This window comes from Meles meles, chromosome 16, assembly GCF_922984935.1.
Source record: "Meles meles chromosome 16, mMelMel3.1 paternal haplotype, whole genome shotgun sequence".
In the NCBI taxonomy this organism is placed as follows: Eukaryota; Metazoa; Chordata; class Mammalia; order Carnivora; family Mustelidae; genus Meles; species Meles meles.
The window spans coordinates 44,059,128-44,079,715 of record NC_060081.1 but is presented as its reverse complement, the minus strand read 5'-3'; the positions used below and the strand labels follow the sequence as shown (position 1 = coordinate 44,079,715).

Below are 20,588 nucleotides of genomic sequence, written 5' to 3'. Positions count from 1 at the left end.
AGCAGTGAAAGTCGGAATACGTTATGAAGAATTGAGGAGAAAAACATTGAGAATTGGAGTTGTAGATTGCAAACAGAACAACTAGAAGGTAGAGGTGAGGAGAGATTGAGGGGCTTATGCCTGTTTCAAGGTAAGGGAAGGAGACACAGAAGACAAAGATGGAAGATTGATGGAGATGATGATGGGGGCAGCAGAATCCTGGAGAAAAGAGCATAGTGGAAAGTGTTATTCTGGGAAAGAAATGGCGCAGGGCTCTTGGAAGAAAGAAAGGAGAGATGAAACAGGGAAAAATGAAACCAGTGAGTTCCCCTTCTCTCCAAGTGTCTGTGTTTATTAAGTCTTTCTTTACTCTTTGTAAACTCTTTGAATGAACAACTGAAAGGTCCAGGTCTTTTGTGGCCCAGGAGTGGAGATCAACTCTCAGCATAAGCTTTAATCCAGTGGCATGAACTGAAGAGGTTGATTACTCACACCTATGTTGTGTATTTTTTAAATATAGTTAAACGTGTTAAATATAGGCATGATTGATTTATTCAAATCTGTGTAACTTCATATATGTTATTAAAGCTGATAGTTTACCATACTAGTTTTATTGCAGAAAAATACCCTTACAAAGCTGAAAATGACTCTATGATTGCCACTTTCTCCTTTAGCAATTTCAGCAGTTATTTTGTTTTGTCAGTGGCTTTTCATTTGTTTTGTCTTACCTGATTAATTTTATTCCATTGCAGGAAACTGTTGGAAAGTTCTTCCAAGTAGACATTGCAGAAAATGCTTTGGTAGGTACCCTTATAACAGTCTTGATTTCTGATCCCTTGGTTTTATTTTTAGTTTTTTATTTTTATTTCCTTCAAAATGAAAATAGTTTAATTTTTCCTAATTATATAAAACATATATAAAGAATTAAACAATACAGGAAATGTAAAGGGGAAAGAAAATATCATCTCTGGTTCCACCATTCAGGGGCAACCACGGGTGACATTTTGATCTCCACCTTTGCAGATGTATAACTGTCTCCCAACATATAATTTTATACAGGTAGTATAATGGTAACATGCCATGTTTTTCACAGGCTATCATATATCAACAAATGATACATATACACCCAAATTCCACCTTTCTAAATTGCTAAATAGTATTCCAATATAAGAGTATTCCATGGTTTATTTAGCTAAATTTCTATTGAAAGCTATATTTCTGTTTTCTTAATAACCAATACTGTAAAGAACATCCTTATATAAAGCAACTTGGTACATTTGATTTCTTTTTCTCCCTAGAAATAAATTCCTAGTAGTAGAAGTTACGGATTCATTGATGTTCATCTTTAAATTTTTGATATGCATCAGACTGCCATTAGAGAGAAAGAATAAAGGATCTTAGGACTGAGCCCAGCTTCTGGCTCCCTGCTCAGCAGGAAGCCTGCTTCTCCCTCTCCTGCTCCCTGTGCTTCTGTTCCCTCCCTACCATGCTTTCTCTCTCTGCCAATAAATAAATAATCTTAAAAAAAAAAAAAAAAGAGGGGCACCTGGGTGACTCAGTGGGTTAAAGCCTCTGCCTTCGGCTCAGGTCATGATCCCAGAGTCCTGGGATCGAGCCCCGCATTGGGCTCTCTGCTTGGCAGGGAGCCTGCTTCCTCCTCTCTCCCTGCCTGCTTCTCTGCCTACTTGTGATCTCTGTCTGTCAAATAAATTAAAAAAAAAAAAAGATATATTAAAAAAAAAATACTTCTTGAGCTTCTTTGTGGCTCTTTTTTGGAAGGAATAGAAACTGCCAAATAAATATGACATTGACTTAAATTTAACAGTCATTGCATTAGTAACAGATTCTGTATGAATGTATTTTGAATTTTTATTTTTTAACCACTAGAAAAGTATCTTAGAAATGGAAATTCCTACTGTCAGTGTTTTAGCTGATGAAGAGTTCCTTCCCTTCAGAGAAAATACATTTGACTTGGTGGTTAGCAGTTTAAGGTTGGTAATCCATTTGTACTTCTTAAAAATGTATGTTATAAATGAATAATTTATGATGTACAGTTTTAATATTATGGAGTAAAGAAAAAATAATGAAGTAAATTCTTAATAATTTTTTTTTTAAGTCACAAACCAGTTTTCTTATTTTATAAACTATAAGATGTCTCTGGCAAAGAATTACGAATTATATGCTCCCTAGTGGAGTTGATATGATATAGTACCTTAACTTTTTTCTCCACAACTTTTTTTCAATTTACTAAAGCTCATCTATGATAGAAGAGTTTCTTCCCCAGTATACATAACTTAGTGTCCATATTGATGGAGGCAGGATTTGGAAAGAGTATACTGGCTCCAGCATTCAAATATTAGAGCAGACTTAGAAACTCATCCTGGCCAATAAGGAAAAGCTAGTATTTCCTTCAAATTCAGTTTTTCATCACAGAACTATAGTCCTTAAGGTTATGTTTTCCCATTTGTGCTTCCTACTGTGTCCCTCCACATTGATTACACAAACATATAAATATTTATTGAATAGATTGTAATATGCGAGGCTCTGAGCTTGATGCTTTGGGGAAATACAAAAATGAATCCAGACGGAGATCCTGTCCTCAGACAACTCAGTATTAATAGTCTGTGTGTAACTTTATTTCCTCTATCTCATTTTATAGTCAGATTTTCTTACAAAAATTCAACATGCTCTGCATGTCAGCACAGCCCTTTTGATAGCAGTTTTTAGGGTGACCAGTCACTGTGGTTCACCTAAGACTTTGGCCGTGTTAGCACCAAAAGGCCTATCTCCCAGGAACCCCTCATTCCCAGACAGAGTGGGAGAGTCGTACTCTAGCTTTTTCTTCAGTGAGTTTGTAATTTCTTCCATGCTTTTTAAGGTATGCTAAGCAAATTTAGAAAAGTACATTCTATCATGAAATGAAAAACATTACAGAGAATATTAGTCTAAGGGAAAGAGCCCTGGGCGGGGAGTAAGAATGTGAGTTTTAGCTCTTCTGCTTGCTGTTTGCAAGTACCTAATTCTTTTGCTTTCAGTTTCCCCATGTGTATGATAAAGCTTGTGATATGACTGTCTTCATTTTTAAAGTATCTAATAATTATTAGAAAGCATTATGAAAGATAAATGTGATCTTAACATAGTATGGCTTGAAATGGGTTTTCAGTGCTATCCTGGAAGTCAGTATAAGAGGATGCCACCTCTGTCAGGAAAGTATGAGCATACTCTCAGAGACTGTGATTCTTGCCATCACATATCACCACACACTGGTAGGGGGTGAATAGAGGCAAAATAAAATGCAAGAGATTTACTAAATTAAGTTCTAAAGATTTACTAAATTAAGTTCTAAAATGCTTTGTAGTATTTATAGTACTGTCACATTTTCTAGTGTGATGGAAGGTTTTCCTCTAGGAATATTTTTTACTTTAAAACTTGTATGAAAACAATCAGTGAATTTTGTTGTGCAACTTTAGACTTCAAAATTAATATCTTTTTGTTGGCTTTTATTTATAGGAGTGATAATTATACCAATTAATTACATGAATTAAGCTAAAACCAATATGTTATTAATATTCTAGTTTACACTGGGTAAATGACCTTCCTAGAGCACTTGAACAGGTAAGAAGCTTAATGTTGATTCTAATAGCCTGTGTTATTTTATTAGTAGAAACTTCTAAATATTTCTGCTTTTTATCGGAAACTTCCAGATTTTTTCCATTTTATACTTTTGACAGTTGGAAATGAAACCAAATCAAATATTTATTATCTTCTATGGGCTAGATATAATTGGTGCCCTGTGGCATACTAAGAAGTACATTGAGTGACTCCCTTGTCTAGGAATTCAAGAAGTCTAATTATGGAGATGTTTCAAATATTTATGAAAAGTCATACAAAATAACTTGGCCAAAATAATATTGACATCACATTGATATAAGACATTTCCTGTGTGGTTCCCTTTTCTTAATTGCCTATAAGTTTTGTGTGGGGAGGATACTATTTCTTCGTATTTGTGTCTTCCCTGCACCTTATAATTAGTGTGAGGTATATTTGTTGGTTGACATTTATCAGTGAACTGGTGAAGAGTAAGTAAAAAGCATTGTGTTCAAAAGAGGGAAGGGGATCACTGTGACTTGGAGTGGCCTCGGAAAGCTTTAAGAAGCAGGAATTACTTGAGCAGGGCCTTTGAGGATAGGTCAGATTTGGGGCAGGAAGGCAGAATCACAGGGTAGGTAGGTGGGAGGTAAAAGAGCCTGTTGGGAGATTAATGTACTAGGAGATAGGGCATATTGGGACCAGATTTAGGAAGACTTGGGTAACAGATTAAGGAATTTTGAGTTCATTCTTTATGCAATTCAGAGCTGCTGGAGAATTTTGAAGAGGAAAGTGATGTGATTAAAAGGCAGGATAACTACCACATGTTAAGCACATACTGTTTGCCAATCGCTGTGACATTTTATATGTTCATTAAATAAATAACTCTGTAGGATATCTTCATTTTGCTACTTGGAAAACTGATGCCAGAAGTTTTGATTCAATTAAAGAGATTGTTTCCATGGTCCAGACATGAGAGAAACTAAAGCTAGGTGGCAGTGGCAGGAGTTAACAGGAAGAGAGGGTATTCAGTTTGGTGGCTGGTTGGATCAGAAGATCAAAGACAGGGAGGGGTCCAAGCTCACCTTAAAGTTTTGAGTCTGGATGCCTGGGAGAGTAATTAGTAAAAACAGAGGAAAGAATGGTAATAATCAGGTAAAGGGAATGGAAAATGGTAACTGACAGAAAAACAGCAGCTGGAGAGGGGAGTGGGTTTGAGAATTAAATGTTGTGTCAAATGAAAATGAGTTTAGAGTTCTGGGAAGATGTCCAGACTTTCCAATCACTAAAGATAGTGATTGGAAGTCATCCTTATGAAATCCATGGGAATTGATAAGCCCCTCTGAGGTAAAAGAAGCCGCAGAGAGCTGAGGACTGAATCTTAGGTCCCTGCTATATTATAGTTTGGTGATAAGAGAAGGAAGCAAAGAGGTGGAAGGGAAGAAAGCAAAGATGTTACGGTTGGTTTGCTTATACACTGTTTTGTAATTGCTTCATAAATTTAAATATAAATTTTAAGATGGATACTTCGATGAGAGAGCCTACTACGATTTGGGGTTTACTTCAGAATCTGCCTTTTCCTATAATGTTCCTCATTGTTGAGAATAGTCCATCAAATCTAGTTACAGATGGTAGTTCTAAGAGAGTCAGTGAGTAAACATTTGTGATTCTGGAAGCCGTTATAGCCACTATTTTGCTTGAGTTATCAATTAAAAATTGCTTTTGTTTGAAAGTTGGAAAATAAGTTACTTCTTAAAGGAAACTAATGTTTGATTGGGTTAATGTGAATCATAATAATTTCTGTATAAATTAGCTTTTTCTGCTAAAAAGCGACCCCAGCTTAACAGTTTAAAACAACAGTTTACTTAGCTCAGGATTTTGTGGATTGGGTGGGAATTTGTGTTGGCGTTAGTTAGGAAATCCTTCTGGGTCTGGCTTGGTTCACGAAGCCAGTATCTGTGATCTGTTGCTAGATCAGAGCTGGCCTCTCTAGAGTGGCATTAGCTGGGATGTCTCAGAGATCTCTGCTCCTCATACCTCTCAGCCCTCACCAGTCTAGCTCAGGCTTATTCACAGCATGGTGGCAGCACAGGGAATCAGGTAAGGCCATTTCAAACTTTGGTGTGACCCTGGCACACTGCCACTTGCACTGCATTCTTTTGGCTGCAACAAGTCACAAGGCTGTCCCAGATTCAGGGAGAGTGGAAATAGCTTCATTTTCTGATGGAGTTGTTTGATGGGAGTGACATGTAAAGGGCACAGTAGAGGTTAGTGATTTTTGCAATCTACCACACGTTACAATTTTTTTCTTTCAGTACTTTCTCATTATAAAAGTAATGTTTGTCTATTATTAGAAGAGTTGAAAACATTCAATATATTTTAGAGGTATTAATGCTGTCAATGAATTATTGCCTATCTTTGTAATATTACACTGCAGTTCTTTTCTGACATTTGGTTGCTTTAGGTGTTAGTTATTTTCTCATTATTTGACAAAATAAGAGTGGTAATTGTAAAATATTAATTTAATGTATGTTCTTTTAACGTTTTTATCCTTCTAACATTTTTTAATATAAAATTTTAACTAATTTTGTTGTCTTGTATTTATTACAGATTCATTACGTTTTAAAACCAGATGGAGTATTTATTGGTGCAATGTTTGGAGGTGACACACTCTATGAACTTCGGTGTTCACTACAGTTGGCAGAAACAGAAAGGGAAGGAGGATTTTCTCCACATGTTTCTCCTTTCACTGCTGTCAGTGACTTAGGACATCTGCTTGGGAGAGCTGGCTTTAATACACTGACTGTGGTAACTATCAAGAGAGTTGATTAATTCTCATTAACCCATTAATCACACAGTTCAGAAACAACTTCTCATTTTAAAGTAAAAATATGTAGGTATTGATGGTATCATAGAAAGGTTTTTGCACTTTTTCTCTCTTTAAATTTAGTTTGTATAAACACGTCTTGATTGATAAAGGTAGGAAAGTAAAACTTTGAGTATTTGGTGTCTGAAAATGTAGCTCAAAAAATCCAAACCTCAGTTAACAAGGAGATTGTTTTCCAAGACTTACTATTCCATTAGAATCTTTAAAACCAGAGTTACACGTAATATGAGACAGCATTTCAGGTGATGGAGAAAAGGAGATGTGCAGGAGCATTTACAGCTCTACCTCGACCACCAGCCCTTAACTGAAATGAGGCAGAAATGAAGGTATGTGCATTTTTGGTCAACAGTAGAAAATCAACGGTAGATGGTAGGGGAAAAAAAAAAAACAAAACGGTAGGAAAGAGGGCTATACTCCATTAGGGCTAGAGAGATCTGGAAAGAGGACCTATAGGCTGTCAGAAGAAACATGGAGTCAGCATGGTACAGTGATGGTATGGGGCATAGATGTCTGACAGGCATAATTTGGTTCCTTACCTTGTCCCTTTACTAGCTAGGGAAATTTGGGAGATTTAATTCACTTCTTTGAGCATTCTTTTTTTTTTTTTAAGAAATTCAAATGTTTCTCACCTCAGGTGGCAATTAGAATTAAGATAAAGGATGTGAAATACCTGGACCATGGTAGATGCTCTATTAATATTTGCTCCTGCCTTCCTCTCCCCCCCTCCTCATACATCTAGTACTTTGCCATCCAAGGCTTCCAACAGGGAGTTATCTGGAGAGACAGTTGTCCCCTTCTAGCTCCTTTCACTAGCAGAGTCACTTTAAAGGATTTTACTACTGCCTTCAGAGGTCAGTTGAGTAGACTTGCTATGATTTCCAAACCCCTCAGGTTTAAACACATCTCTGTTTTGGAGGAAATAGGAATTTACTGATGAAGAAAGATTCTCATTGATGATAGGCTTAAGACTGAAATAACCATTTAAGGAGATTCAGTGTGAATGTATTTCATAAAATCGATCAACCAAGAAAAGGTTGTCCTGTCCTTCCTTGTTTGGGTAGAAAGCACAGGGCATAAACCATAGAACACTAGGGTCTCTGAAGTTGGAAAGGGGCCTCAAGAAGGGAGGAGACTGTAGGCTAGGAAATGATAGCAACCCTCAAGATTTCACAGCTGTGTCTTTTGTAAACTGCTAATGGCCTGAGTCAGCAGACAACAGTCAGCTGTTGGCAGCTGGAAAGGGGAAAGCTCGGCCTTATGTGAGGGTTCTGCTTTGTAATTAAAGCAAACACTGGCAAGCACAGGCAGTTGTACAAGAGGGATCACTGTGTATTTTTCAACACTTTTTAATTATATCAGCAATAACACAAACATATTTTGTAAACATTAAACTGTACATATAAAGTGGCAATTTGTTATTTGTCTTTAATCCCCCAAATCTTAGCTCTCTCCTTTCAGCAACAGTTCTCAAAATTTTGCTTTTAGGACCATGCTACACACTTAAAATTATTGGGACCTTAGAGATCTTTGGTTATGTGGGTTATATCTATCAATATTAACGAAATTAGAAATTAAAACTGAATTTTAGTATTTACTAATACGTTTAAAACTAACAGTAGTGTACCTATTGTGTGTTAACATTAAAAAACCTATGAAAGAAACTATTTTCTAAAAGAAAAATTTAGAAGAATGTCATTGCTTTACATTTTTACAAATTTCTCAAATGTATGACATAATAAAAGTGCTAAATTCTCATCCTTCTTCTGCAGTCATAAGACTGTCTATTAAAGTATCATATGTCATGTAACTTATGACAAATCCGTTGTACTCATGAGAGATTGAGCGGTGAAAAAGCCAAATAGCATCTTAATATTATTTTAAGAACAGTTTTGGGGGAAAAAAAAAGAATAGTTTTAACTTTTGACTTTGTGGACCCCCAAAGGTGTGCCTTCTTGCAGTTTTCTATGTTGTAAAGTGGACTGTGCATTTTAGAAAAATTTCTCCTGGAGCCCTGGTGGCTCCGTCAGTTAAGCGTTCAACTTGATGTTGGCTCAGGTTCAGGATCTTGGGGTTGTGAGATTGAGTCCCATATTGGTGTCTGTGCTCAGTGCAGTCTGCTTGAGATTCTCTCCCCTGCCCTACCTGACTAGCACACACATGCTCCATAGATAAATAAAATTTTAAAATTTTCTACTAAAAATGTTTAACCTAACATAGCTCTTAAAATACTACATTTCTGTTAGTTGTGAGGTCTATTGAAATACCTTCTATATTCTTCTCTAAAAAAATGAGCTGAGTAACTCAAACAATAAGATAATACAAAAATATTGGTGTGGAATCTTCTTTGTGGTTTATAAAAATTAAGAGAGTTGCAAATTTAATAATAAATTTATACAGATTTGTTCCTTGGTACATATACACTGTCTCTAATATGTTGTATTAACATTATATCATAGTTCATTGTCTAAAAAATCTCATCCCAAACAGCTAATAAAATCCATTACACAGGTTTATGGCACATACAACATTAGGTATATCATTTTTATACTGCCCTGGATTTTTATTTTTAACATGAATTCAAGATTTGCCTGTTTACGTTTATGTGACTTTCATAGTGAATTATTTTCAGAGTTAGGCATTCTGAATGAGGCTCATTTCCTTTTAGAATAGAGTTGCCAGACTAATATTTAGGAGGAAACAGCAGATATGGTCCATCTTAATTTGAATAAGGACTTTGACAAAGCAATTGTAGTATTCTTTGGATTGAGATGGAGGTAGTGCTTTTAGTTTCACTGAAAGATTGTTTTTGACGGATCTTGCTTAATGGTTACGTTTCAGGCTGGAAGGAATTTTGTTTTTAATCTTATGATTTCTTTTTTTAAAGATTTTTTTTTAAATTTATTTGACACATCACAAGTAGGCAGAGAGACAGGCAGAGAGGAGGAAGCAGGCTCCCCGCTGAGCAGAGAGCCAGATACAGGACTCAATCCTATGATCATGACCTGAGCTAAAGGCAGGTTTTAACCCACTGAGCCACCCAGGTGCCCTGATCTTAGGATTTCTTATTAAAAAATAGTTTCCTAAGGTAGAAAAACATAGAGAAGTGACTACCCAGGGATGGTCTTATTAAAAAGTGCACATACAACATTGTCATGCATATGTTAACAAGAAAAGAAATTTTAAAAGAAAGTGACTACCCAGAGATGGTCTTATTAAAAGGTGCACATACAACATTGTCATGCATGTGTTAACAAGAAAATAAATTTTTTAAAAATGTATAGATAAAATGAGATAAACAGAGCAGGTCTAAAGTAAAAGAAGTCTCCTCCTCCTGACTTCTGATACCTGGACCCTTGCCCCGAAGATGACCATTGTTGTGTGTATATCCTTTCAGAACAATTTTTCATTATAAACTGCTATACAGTTATGTCATTTAAACATATATTTGCAACAATATATATACTTAGTTGCTTTTTTCCCTTTAAGTACTCTTAGGTTTCTTTTTAGTTAATAGCATATTTTTTGTCTAAGATTTTATTTATTTATTTGACAGAGAGAGGAGCAGAGGGAAAGGAGAAACAGACTCCCCACTGAGCAGGGAGCACGATAATAGGGCTCGATCCCAGAACCCTGGGATCATGACATGAGCCGAAGACAGTCGCTTCACTGACTGAGCCACCCAGGTGCCCTAGTTAAATGGCATATCTTGGAGATCTTCTCCTACACGTATCTATTTCTCCATTAATGGGCATTTAGATTATTTACAGCTAGTTTTTTGGTTTCTTGTTGTTTTGTTGCTACTTCAATTCTAATTCAATGCAGTGAATTTCCTTTCACACAATTTTGGCTTATCTGTCACGTCAATTTCTAGCAATGGAATTGCTGGGTCAAAGAAGCTGTACATTGAAATTTTGACAGATAGGGTCAGATGACTTTCCAAATGTAGCATCAATTTATATGCCCCATCAACAATATAAGAATCAGGGAGCCTGATGCAGGACTCAATCCTGGGACCCTGGGATCATGACCTGAGCCGAAGGCAGACACTTAACTGACTGAGCCACCCAGGCACTCCTAGAATGGATGTTTTTGGTAAGTGTTCTTTGGGTTTTATCTTGATTCTGTTCAACATTAAAGTCCAAAATAAGGAGGAATAATGAACACATTAGATAAAGTTACAAAACATGCTAAGATCTAGATACTTCAAAAGTGGTTAGTGCAAATAAGATAAAGTTTGAGATACATGCAGCATTTTGATACCAAACTTGGAAAAAAAATAAAAAGTATGTGTCCTGTATTTGGGAGCTAATTTCCAATATAAACAAACTTCTATATCTTTGTGCTTAACACAATTTTACCACATCATAGCCCTGTGCTGGTTGGGCAGCTTTTCTCCATCCTGTAGTTGTGCCACTGGGCCTTGGCATCTTCTTAGGTTGCCACAGCAAAAGGGATGCCTGGAAAAGCCTCACTAATTCTTTATTACCTTGCTCTTTCCTTTCCTTTTGCAGTGGTAGGCCAGAAGAAATGCCTTCTGGGGTCTGGGAAGTATCAAGGAGCACCAGGATGTTTGGGGAGCATCAGTCTCTGCCACCGTACCAACAGTAAATTCTTGTATCGGGCTTGAGAAAAAATGGAACATAATTGCCCAGAAGTCCATTTGAGAAATGTTCCAGTGGTGTGCCTATCTCCCAAGAGAGCAGTGCAGTATGGCTGCATTACTAGAAGCAGATTGGAAACATCTTGGGAGATGAACCTATTTGGCTTGATTTGGGGTGCCACATTTTTTTTTTTTTAAGATTTTTAGAGACAGGGAAGGTGGGGAAAGAGAGAGAACCCCAAGCAGACTCTGAATTGAACACAGAGCCCAATGTGGAGCTCAGGCTCATGGCCCTGAGTTCACAACCTTAGCCAAAACCAAGATCTGGACGTTTAATGACTGAATGACCCAGGTGCCCCTGGGTGCCATATTTTAAGAGACTGATACTGACAATGTACTTAGTAACACAGTAAAGATGTGTTAGGATTTATAAATCTACAAATTTTGTCCAGAAGATTAATTCCTCCTTCTAAAACTACAGTGTCCTGGAAAATTTCAAAGACTTGAAGAAGAGGGTGATGGTTTGCAGTTACAAAATAGATTTGTTCTGTGTTGTTTCCAGGAAGAGAACTAGAACTGGGTTGATGGAGTTTTAGGAATATTTCTCTTAGAATAATGAGTATTCTGCAATTTGACATTTTCATATATCAAGCATAAACCAGATGACATCTGTGAAGATTATTATAGATTTTTTTTTTTTTTAATTTGACAGAGAGAGGTCACAAGTAGGCAGAGAGACAGTCAGACAGAGAGGGGGAAGCAAACTCCCCACGGAGCTGGGAGCCCACTGTTGGGCTCGATCCCAGGACCCTGAGATCATGACCTGAGCCAAAGGCAGAGGCTTAACCCACTGAGCCACCCAGGTGCCCCTGTGAAGATTATTATAAAGAACATTCCTGTTTACTGTGAGAAATTGGTCTGGGTAATCTCTGTGGCCTGTTTTCAAATCTGGGTCTTTTATGATGAATGTCAAATGAATATTCTTTCTTCTTTTTAAATAGGATACTGATGAAATTCAAGTTAACTATCCTGGGATGTTTGAATTGATGGAAGATTTACAAGGTAACACCCTTTATAGAATGTTTCATCTCTATTTGAGAGTCATTTTGAGAGCAGACTCAATGGCAGGGGCTAAGCACTATGGATACATTGGTGAGGAGAACGCAGACTGTCTTCATGGAGCTTATAAAATAAATGGATGAGGCAGACATCACACAGCTGCCGTAAAGATAAATGCTAAATTAGAATTGTAATAAGTGCTACTAAGTAGAAGTGCATAGTGCTGTGACTGCTTCTAAAAAGAGGGCAGGACTTTCTTGAAGGGTGCCTCTGAGGCTGGTAGAGCACATCAGTGACTTTCTCCAACAACAGTTGGCAGCTCAGGTCCAGGCCCAAGAAAGCGGGGTAGTTGGGTTAGTATAGGTTTGGGGTTTATAAAAGGGATAAACCCTAGTGGGAGAGAATCAGTGAAGTCATGTCTGAGGAAGTGGTGATTGTGCTCTAAAAAATGATGATGAGTTAACTAGGTGAAGAGCGGAGGGAAGTAAGTTGCAGGCAGGGAGAATAGCAGGTGCAAAGGCTCTGTGGTGAGAAAGAGCATGGCAGGTACTAAAAGCAGGGCATTTTGACTGGAGTACAGGGAATAAAAATAGCATTAAATAATGAAATTAGTGAGTAAATGGGGACCTTTTGTCCCTGTTGAGATTGTCTTTATCTTAAAACCCCTTTGAGGCATTTAATGAAATGAGAGGGGAAGTCATGAATCCAGATTTGCATTTTGGATAAAATGGATTGGCAGATCAACTAGTAGGGGACACATTGCTGTAAAGCTTATTGAGAAATGATGGCAGCTTAGACTAAGGTGGTGGCCATGGAGATTTGAGAGAAGTGAATGGATTCTAGAGATAATTAGGATGTAAATTTGGCTGTCCTTGCTGATGGGTTACTTGTGGGTGCATGGAGAGAGCTATTTCAAACATAACTGCTAAGTTTCTGGCTCACATAACCAGACAGATGGTGCCCCTTCACTGACAGAGAAAATAGTAGAAGAAGACCAAGTACAGGCAGGGACACCTCTTGAGTTCACATATGGGTATTTTGGGTTTGAAGTGCTTGTGAAATGTCTTAAGAGGAGATGTTAAGTAGGTGGCTATGTGTGTGGGTGTGCCGTTTTAGAGGAGGTGATTGCCTGGTTAAAATATCATGAGTCATTTGTGAATTGGTGGTATTTGAAGCAATTGCCTGGAACGAGAGCATGAAGTGAGAAGAGAACACGGCCAGATTCTGAGCCGTTAGGAACCTAATAGACAGTGACTATGTAGAAGAAGGACGTGTCTGGACGTGTTACTGAATGATGGCAGAGGCAGAGTAATGGAGAACCATTGGTGGTGGGGAGACTAAAAAATCCTGGAAACCGTGATACTGGTGATTGTTAAAACTGAAGTCACCTAAGGTGGTGGCAGGACTTGGGGTACAGATGGGACCTGAACCAGGTGCCAACCCTCCAGTAATGAGAAGAGGGACTGGGAGCCTGATGTCTGTGTCACAGCATGCAGGAGTGAGAGAAGGTGACGACCAAATAGTGTGAATCTCAGCAGGGCAAGGGTTTTTAACAAGTTAGAGAAAAAAAATGGCCTGGAAGAGGCTCGGAAAACAACAGGGATACAAATCCTTACCTCCTAATTCTGAAAGAGGTAAGGCACTCAGACATACACATCTGCCATGGAGGGTGCTGCTGGAGAAGTGATTTTCTCCAAGAAGAGCTTCGACTTGCCTAAGAAACTATGTGCTTTGACTTTGTATTAAACAAATGGCATAGGCAGTTTTGATAAATGAGGGAAGCTGAAGCGATTAAAGGTGTGTTCGCTGAAACCAGAACTGTGCTTACCTAGGGCAACCTTAATCTGGATCCTGAAAAATGATAAGATGGTTTAAGCAAGAGATTTATAAGACTAAATACCTTGCAGTTGTTTACAGATACATAGTTTTTCTTAAATGCTATTGAGTTGCTTCTCTCAGTAGTCCTCTGGTAACTTCTTAATGCCTGTATTACAAGTGAGGAATGAATATGAGGCCCAAAGGGAACACTTGCCGGTTAGTAGCAGAATTAGGTGCCAAACTCTTGCCTTCTTGACTCCTGCTCTGGGACTCTTTTATCTGACTCTACTTCTTTTGGCTACCCCTTTGTAACAGGCCATTTTACCCATCGTCCAGCCTTCTCTGAGTATAGTACTTCTGTTGGCTTTACAAGGAGAAAGATACGTAGCTAAAAACTTACTACTATAGTCACTCTTTGTTTATTATAATTTAATACAGGGATTAAATTAATAGCATGTGTGCTTCGAGGATTGGATCAATGATCAATCACACATCCCTTCCCAGGCACTGCCCCAAACACTTAGCTTCCCATGACATAATCACCGAGTCCCTTCATCCAAAGGCCAGTGGTGGTGGGCCGATGATGTATCATCCAGACTCTAATGATAAAAATATTTCCCAAATGCAGCATTTTTTAAATTCTGCTATATAATAAATGCTATGCTCATGATTGATTTCAAGAGAGAAGCAAGAAAGAGACTAGAAATTAGATGCATCAGCTGGAAAAGGTCACTACCCACTGATTTAAAAATACAGAACTTACTCTGTACTGGGTGCAGTTCTGTGACGTTTTCTGATATCCTAATTTTACAAACGAGCAAATAGAGACATTGAGAAGTTAAGTATCTTGTTCATGGTCACACTGGATCTGGATCCTAAGTCCAATACTGCCTACTTGATCTGTGTGCATTTTTTTTGTTGTTGAAGTTAGCATAGTATAATGCTCTAATCTTACCTGTATAGTTGCTTGTATTTTTAATCACTATCCACACAAGAACTAGAACATTTCCAGCCCCTCAGAAAGGTTGCCTCATGCCACTTTCCAGTTGAGAACCGCTGCTTCCCCCACAGGTTTTAAATGGTCATTTATTTTGAGGACCCATTGCCTGCTATTTACCTTAAGAGGCTTTGCCAGTGCTTCTCTTATTTTTACTGTTAAGACTTTTACAGAAATCATATATTTTAGTCTTTGAGTCTCTTATCCTTAGGAGAATTAAGAAGAATTATGTAAAGATAACTTGTAGAAGTGGTATTTAACAAAGTAGATATAAACAGTAGATGGTTGATTTTATATTCATTTCTCTACCATTTATTGAACATCTACCTACCATGTGCCAACTATTGAGCCAGTGATGAAATTACATAGTTCCTAATCTCAGGCAGCATGTGCTCTAGTAGAGACACCGAAATGAAGAGAGAGACATAGCCATTTAACTGTAAAATGAGATAATTGTGGTTTAAAGTATAGGGAAAAACAGAATCCCTAAATTTGCTTAAGGTATCAGGGATGCTTTTGTAGAAGAGACAGGACCTAAGCTAAAATGAGTTTGCCAGGAGAGTGAGTCAGTGGGTACAGGTTTGGGACATTGCCTCCCAAGCCAAGGGAATGGTCTGTGTAAAATCATGGAGATGCAAGAGGATACACAACTTCCTTCACTTTCCTAATTAAGAAACTCTGCAGTAATTCTCTATTGCTTGAATATGTAGAATGGAGAGATGATGGGAAGTGATGCAGCATAGTCCACCAGAGGCTTCCAAATTTTATCAGGTGAGCCTGGTACAGTGGAGGAAAATTTCAGGCAGAAGAGTGACTGTAAGATCACTGTGTTAAAAAACTCATCCACCAGCATTGTTTATAAGGCATACTCTCTGAGAAAGGTAAGACTAGAACTAATATAGTTCATTTCTCATGTTACACATGAGTAAACTGAGGCACAGAGAGAAATTAAGTAACTTGCGCAAGGTGATATAAGTGATAGAGACAGGATTTAAGTCCAGTGTAGCAGCCTAACTCAGATTCTGAAATCTCAACCACTCTGCCTTTAGAAGGTCAGAGGCAGCTGAGATGGGAAGAAGAGTAGTCCAGGGAAGAATGGAGGAGGGGAGGAGCTTGGGTGACTATTTCCCGGTATGCTGCTTTGCCTACCGGAAGATGGTGTTACCTTCAGATTAGTTTTTCGTATTTTATATTGTTATACTTTTTCTTGATGTTGTAGTGTTTCTCATTTGAGCTGCCATTGTTATTAATTCACAGAAAAAAAGTCCAGAATGTTGACATAATTTTACAAAACAATTGTGTATCAGCTGATGAATGTATGAAAAGTTTTGGAGACTTTCACAGTAGTTTTAAGGTAAGTTCAATTTATTTGTTTTTTAAAGACAATACTCAGTATTGTTCCTCCTAAAGCAGAATAGATTAGATTTTTATACTAGCAGTTGAACTTAACCTTAAAAACACTGTGAGAGTCTGTAACAGTCACTTGCTTCCAGGGTTTTTCTGTTATCCCAAAGCCCAGAGCTGGTCAGAAATTCCTAAATGTGTTTCCCAGGTTGTCTTCAGTAAAGGTCTACCATGATGCATTATGAAGTGCTGTCATTCCATTTTGAAGATGATAAAACTGAGTTTATAATTAGAGTTAAGTGACGTTGCCCGAGATTACTTAAGAATCAGAACTGGGATTATGATCCCAAAGTCTAGACTTTCTGCACCACACTACATTGCTACCATGTGGAGAAAGGAAGGTTGGTATGGTGGTTTGCTTCTCTTGTGAGGCAAGGGTGTGCTTCTCTAGTAGCAGAGTTTCTGACTGTGTTATGCAGTAGTGTTCTTGAATTTCTTTATCAGAGAGAAAATTATCCCTGATCATCTTAATTAGTATATCTAATACCAGTTATTTAAAAGGCATTTTAGAATTTCTAGTGTATTAAGCATTCCCCTCATCCTCGTGTATTAAGTATTTACATTAAATAAATTAAACCTATTTTCCACTGGTATTGCCTACATCTAATGTGTAGTAAGTCATGACACTGGGAGGGTGAGCGGGAGTGAAAGCACCACAGCCGTCATCAACTTAGAGTCTTTCTTTCTTTCTTTTTTTTTAACTTAGAGTCTTTCGATCCAGCTTTCAGTTTACCTCTGGTCACTTGATATGGTTGGTACTCACAGTATAGGAGAATGTTTTTAAATCAGGTTATGTAATGGGTCTCTAATGTTAGCCATAGAGCCTTCAGAGATCATCTGGTCTGGCCACCTAGAAGACCCACAGCAGTTGGTCTAAGGTCATAGCTGCGTCGTTGTGACAGTAAGAATACGATCTGCCTTTTTCTTCATGACAGTCTCGTTCGTATGTCTGTTGTTTCATGAATTGGGGCTTCTGTACACACAGGATGCTGGACATTTAGTATCAGAGAATCAGTATCTTAAGGAATAATAGGAACCTTTTGGGATTGGAGAAAAAAAACGTTCACTTAATAAAGCCATTGAAAACTTCTAAAGAACAACTGATATTGGGAAGTTTGTTGGGGCCTTTTTGTGAAAGGAGAAAAACAAAAGTAAGAACTGATTTTTGATGGTATGATATATAGAGAATAAATGTAAAGGATTTTTACTTTGGAAATTGTTTTTCATTTCTTGGACTAGTTTAAAATGTGGCCTTTCAGTGGAATTTTAAGTATGTGCATAAAAAAATCAAATACACAGCACTCATTGTAGAAAAATATCAATCCTAGCTTTTAGCTATCAGCTTGAAGAAAAGAAGTCTCGGAATGCCTCTGTGGCTCAGTGGATTAAGCATTTGCCTTCAGCTCATGTCTTGATCCCAGGGTCTTGGGATCGAATCCCACACCGGTTTCCTTACTCAGTGGGGAGTCTGCTTTTCCCTCTGCCTGCTGTTCCCTATTTGTGTGTGCTCTCTCTCTCTCTCTCTCTCTGACACATAAATAATCTTTTTTTTTTAAAAAGTCTAAAATTCTTTGTATGTATATATGTATGTATATAGGTTCCAAACTGGACTTGGCTTAAATGTGGGGCTTGAACTCACAATCCTGAGATCAAGACCTGAGCTGAAATTACAAGTCAGATACTTAATCAACTGAGCCACCCAGGTGTCCAGAAGTCTAAATTTTAAAACATTAGGAAAAGTGCCCCTGTAAAGAATGCACATAATTTCTTCCTAATCTGGGAGTAAGAAAATATTGTAAAATCTGAAAACACATTATAGTTTTGATACTGTCTAATGAATTTCAGAGCCCTCTCCCAAGTTTCACAATCAGATATTTATGGCTTAGAGGGAGTGAGTCACAGACAGAGCTGTGCTCTGTCCTCTGAAGAGCATCTAAAAGGGGCATGAAAGGTCGCATCCTTCGAAAGGTACTTGCAACTCCTTGTGACTCACCTGGAGTTCAGTTGCCTTGCTTTTGCCCACCTGACCACAGTTAGCAAGTAAGTTATGCTTATGGGACTTGCCTCCTGAAGTTTGACTTCTTCTCTGGTCTTAATATCCAGAAACTTCAAGTAGTTTTTGCCTTAGAGTCACTAAGGAGCCTAGCTACAACCTATTAGGGAATGGGGATGGGTACGCTGTTGGATGTGGGGTTAAAATTGTGCATTGAGCAGCTCAGCTGTTGGCGGTATTATCTAAAACTGCCTGTAGTGTATTTTTAGGTATGGGTGAGAGTAACTGTGCTTGGAATAGAAAAGGCCTGCTGCACCGAGACACGATGCTGGCAGCGGCGGCGGTGTACAGAGGTAAGCGAGCGGGCCGTCTTTACCACCCGCGCCTCACTGAGGAACGTGTGCCCTGCCGGGTTTATCCCTTAAGGTTGCCAGTACTTTTTCCTTTCCTGTTGAGGCATCAGATTTTTTTTGTCCTTCCTTTCAGAACACAGATCCTGTAGTTCCATATCCTTTTTTCAAACAGCCCTTAGCTGTATTTCTGTCAGCTTCTCGGCATTAAGGATTTTTCATATAAGGCATTCTCAAAGTCCTCCAAATATCCCAATACCATTTCTCTTCGGAGACATGACTTTTACTGAGCACATTTTTTTCTTCCTACTTCCATTTTTTTCAGATTGTAACCATTATTTGTCTTTATAGAAATGTACAAAAATGAGGATGGTTCAGTACCTGCCACATATCAGATCTATTACATGATAGGATGGAAATACCATGATTCACAGGTAATATTATTAAGACAAATCATTTCTCTTAGTGGGTTCATGTTTTCATTTACTTTTTATTTACATAGGGTGGGTTTTAAAAAAATATGATGGCATTAAGGGATTTCATGTAGAGCTGTGTATCTATTTCTAATATCTTTAATCTTTCATTATTTTTCAGGCAAGACCAGCTGAAAGAGGTTCGGCAACTGTGTCATTTGGAGAACTGGGAAAGATAAACGATCTTATGTCACAAGGGAAAAAGTCACAATAAATATTTTATTCAATGTTAATGTCCAGAATTTTCATCAAAGTTGGATAACTTTCACATTTAAACGTATTATATTTTGAAGCAAGAAGCGATCTATCAGCAATGTACTATCAGACTTGTAGTAATTAGAATAACCTAATCCTAATCTACATTGGTAACCCTTTCAGTTTTAATGTGGTTTCTGTTTTCATATGGATACTGTTATCTGGTGATTCGAATGTCTTATTTACAGATACAGCCAAAAGCAGGAAGATATTTCAATGAAAAAATCTACAAATATGTTCACATTTATAAATGCTGACTTTATGGAAAGACATTGCTCACACTGACATTTTGTACCTTTTTCTCCTGATCTTTTGTTATTGCCATGAGAGGGCAATAGCTATGGAGATGAGAGGAAGACAGGCTGATTGATTATCTCGAGTTACGGATCATTTGGAATAACAACAGTTTTTAATAAATGACTAAGTTACTCAAGCTAAATTATTTGTCACACTGTCGTCTTTGTTGTGAAGACAGTATAGGATTATATGTCTCTCCAGAGCTATTACATAGTTTTATACTTCAGGAAAGTGTGGACCTTTATTGAATCTTTCCTCACCATTTTTTTTTTTTTTTTAAAGCATCTGAATTCAATCATTTCTTTTTTACCTTCATGATCTGGGTAAGACCCGAGGGTTTTATACCGCATGCTACCTTAGGTAAGAAGGGACCATTTTAAAGAATTACAGAAGAAAAATCCTGTGTGAAAGTATCCGCACAGTGATGAAAAATGCTCTTTGTTGTTTGACTTTCCTTTGTCATTTCAGGCCTTTGACACTATTATTTTAATACAGGCCCACTGTCCCATTATCATCTAGTGGGGATCACCATCATGTGGAAGCAGTCAGGCTCAGCTCAGACAGCTTAGAATGGAGGGAAGAAGATGGTGATGAGGAAGCAGGAAGGAGGCTGGGAAGCAATCAAGAGTGAGTGGCGACTTCCATTGCTCCAAGTTGAGTTAGGGAATAGTGCTGACAGCTTTCTAACTGTGGGTCCCTGAGCAGGTGTGTTAAAACTTCATCCTCACTGGTAAATGCCAGGTGGTGGCACTTGCTTATTCGTCATTTATGTTAAAATAAACCCAGCAGAGACAGGTCTATGCCAGTTCACATGGAATAAGGCACATTCACCAGGCGGTGGAGAGCCATTGCTGTCCTTTACAGTTCACCGTTTCACCAGGCACGGGC

At 37.9% G+C, this 20,588-nt stretch overlaps 1 protein-coding gene across 6 annotated transcripts in view; it reads left to right on the top strand.

Moving 5' to 3' along the window:
• The window catches only part of NDUFAF5 (NADH:ubiquinone oxidoreductase complex assembly factor 5), a 29,514-nt gene extending 9,637 nt beyond the window's left edge, over window positions 1-19,877 (top strand). Inside the window, exons 4-11 of one of the 6 annotated variants that reach the window (XR_006815311.1) lie at window positions 732-779; window positions 1,867-1,970; window positions 3,555-3,594; window positions 6,178-6,375; window positions 12,056-12,116; window positions 16,186-16,282; window positions 18,584-18,678; window positions 19,027-19,090. Coding sequence is in view for 2 of the 6 variants with exons in the window: in XM_045980999.1 (XP_045836955.1) it covers window positions 732-779; window positions 1,867-1,970; window positions 3,555-3,594; window positions 6,178-6,375; window positions 12,056-12,116; window positions 18,595-18,678; window positions 19,027-19,109; window positions 19,270-19,362 (711 nt within the window). In the remaining 4 variants the exon portion in view is untranslated. Of the gene's footprint in view, window positions 1-731; window positions 780-1,866; window positions 1,971-3,554; window positions 3,595-6,177; window positions 6,376-12,055; window positions 12,117-16,185; window positions 16,283-17,317; window positions 17,484-18,583; window positions 18,679-19,026; window positions 19,110-19,269 lie in introns of those variants that run through there. The other 5 variants (XR_006815310.1, XR_006815312.1, XM_045980999.1 and 2 more) reach the window with 5 other exon arrangements.
• Window positions 19,878-20,588: the final 711 nt, after the last annotated feature.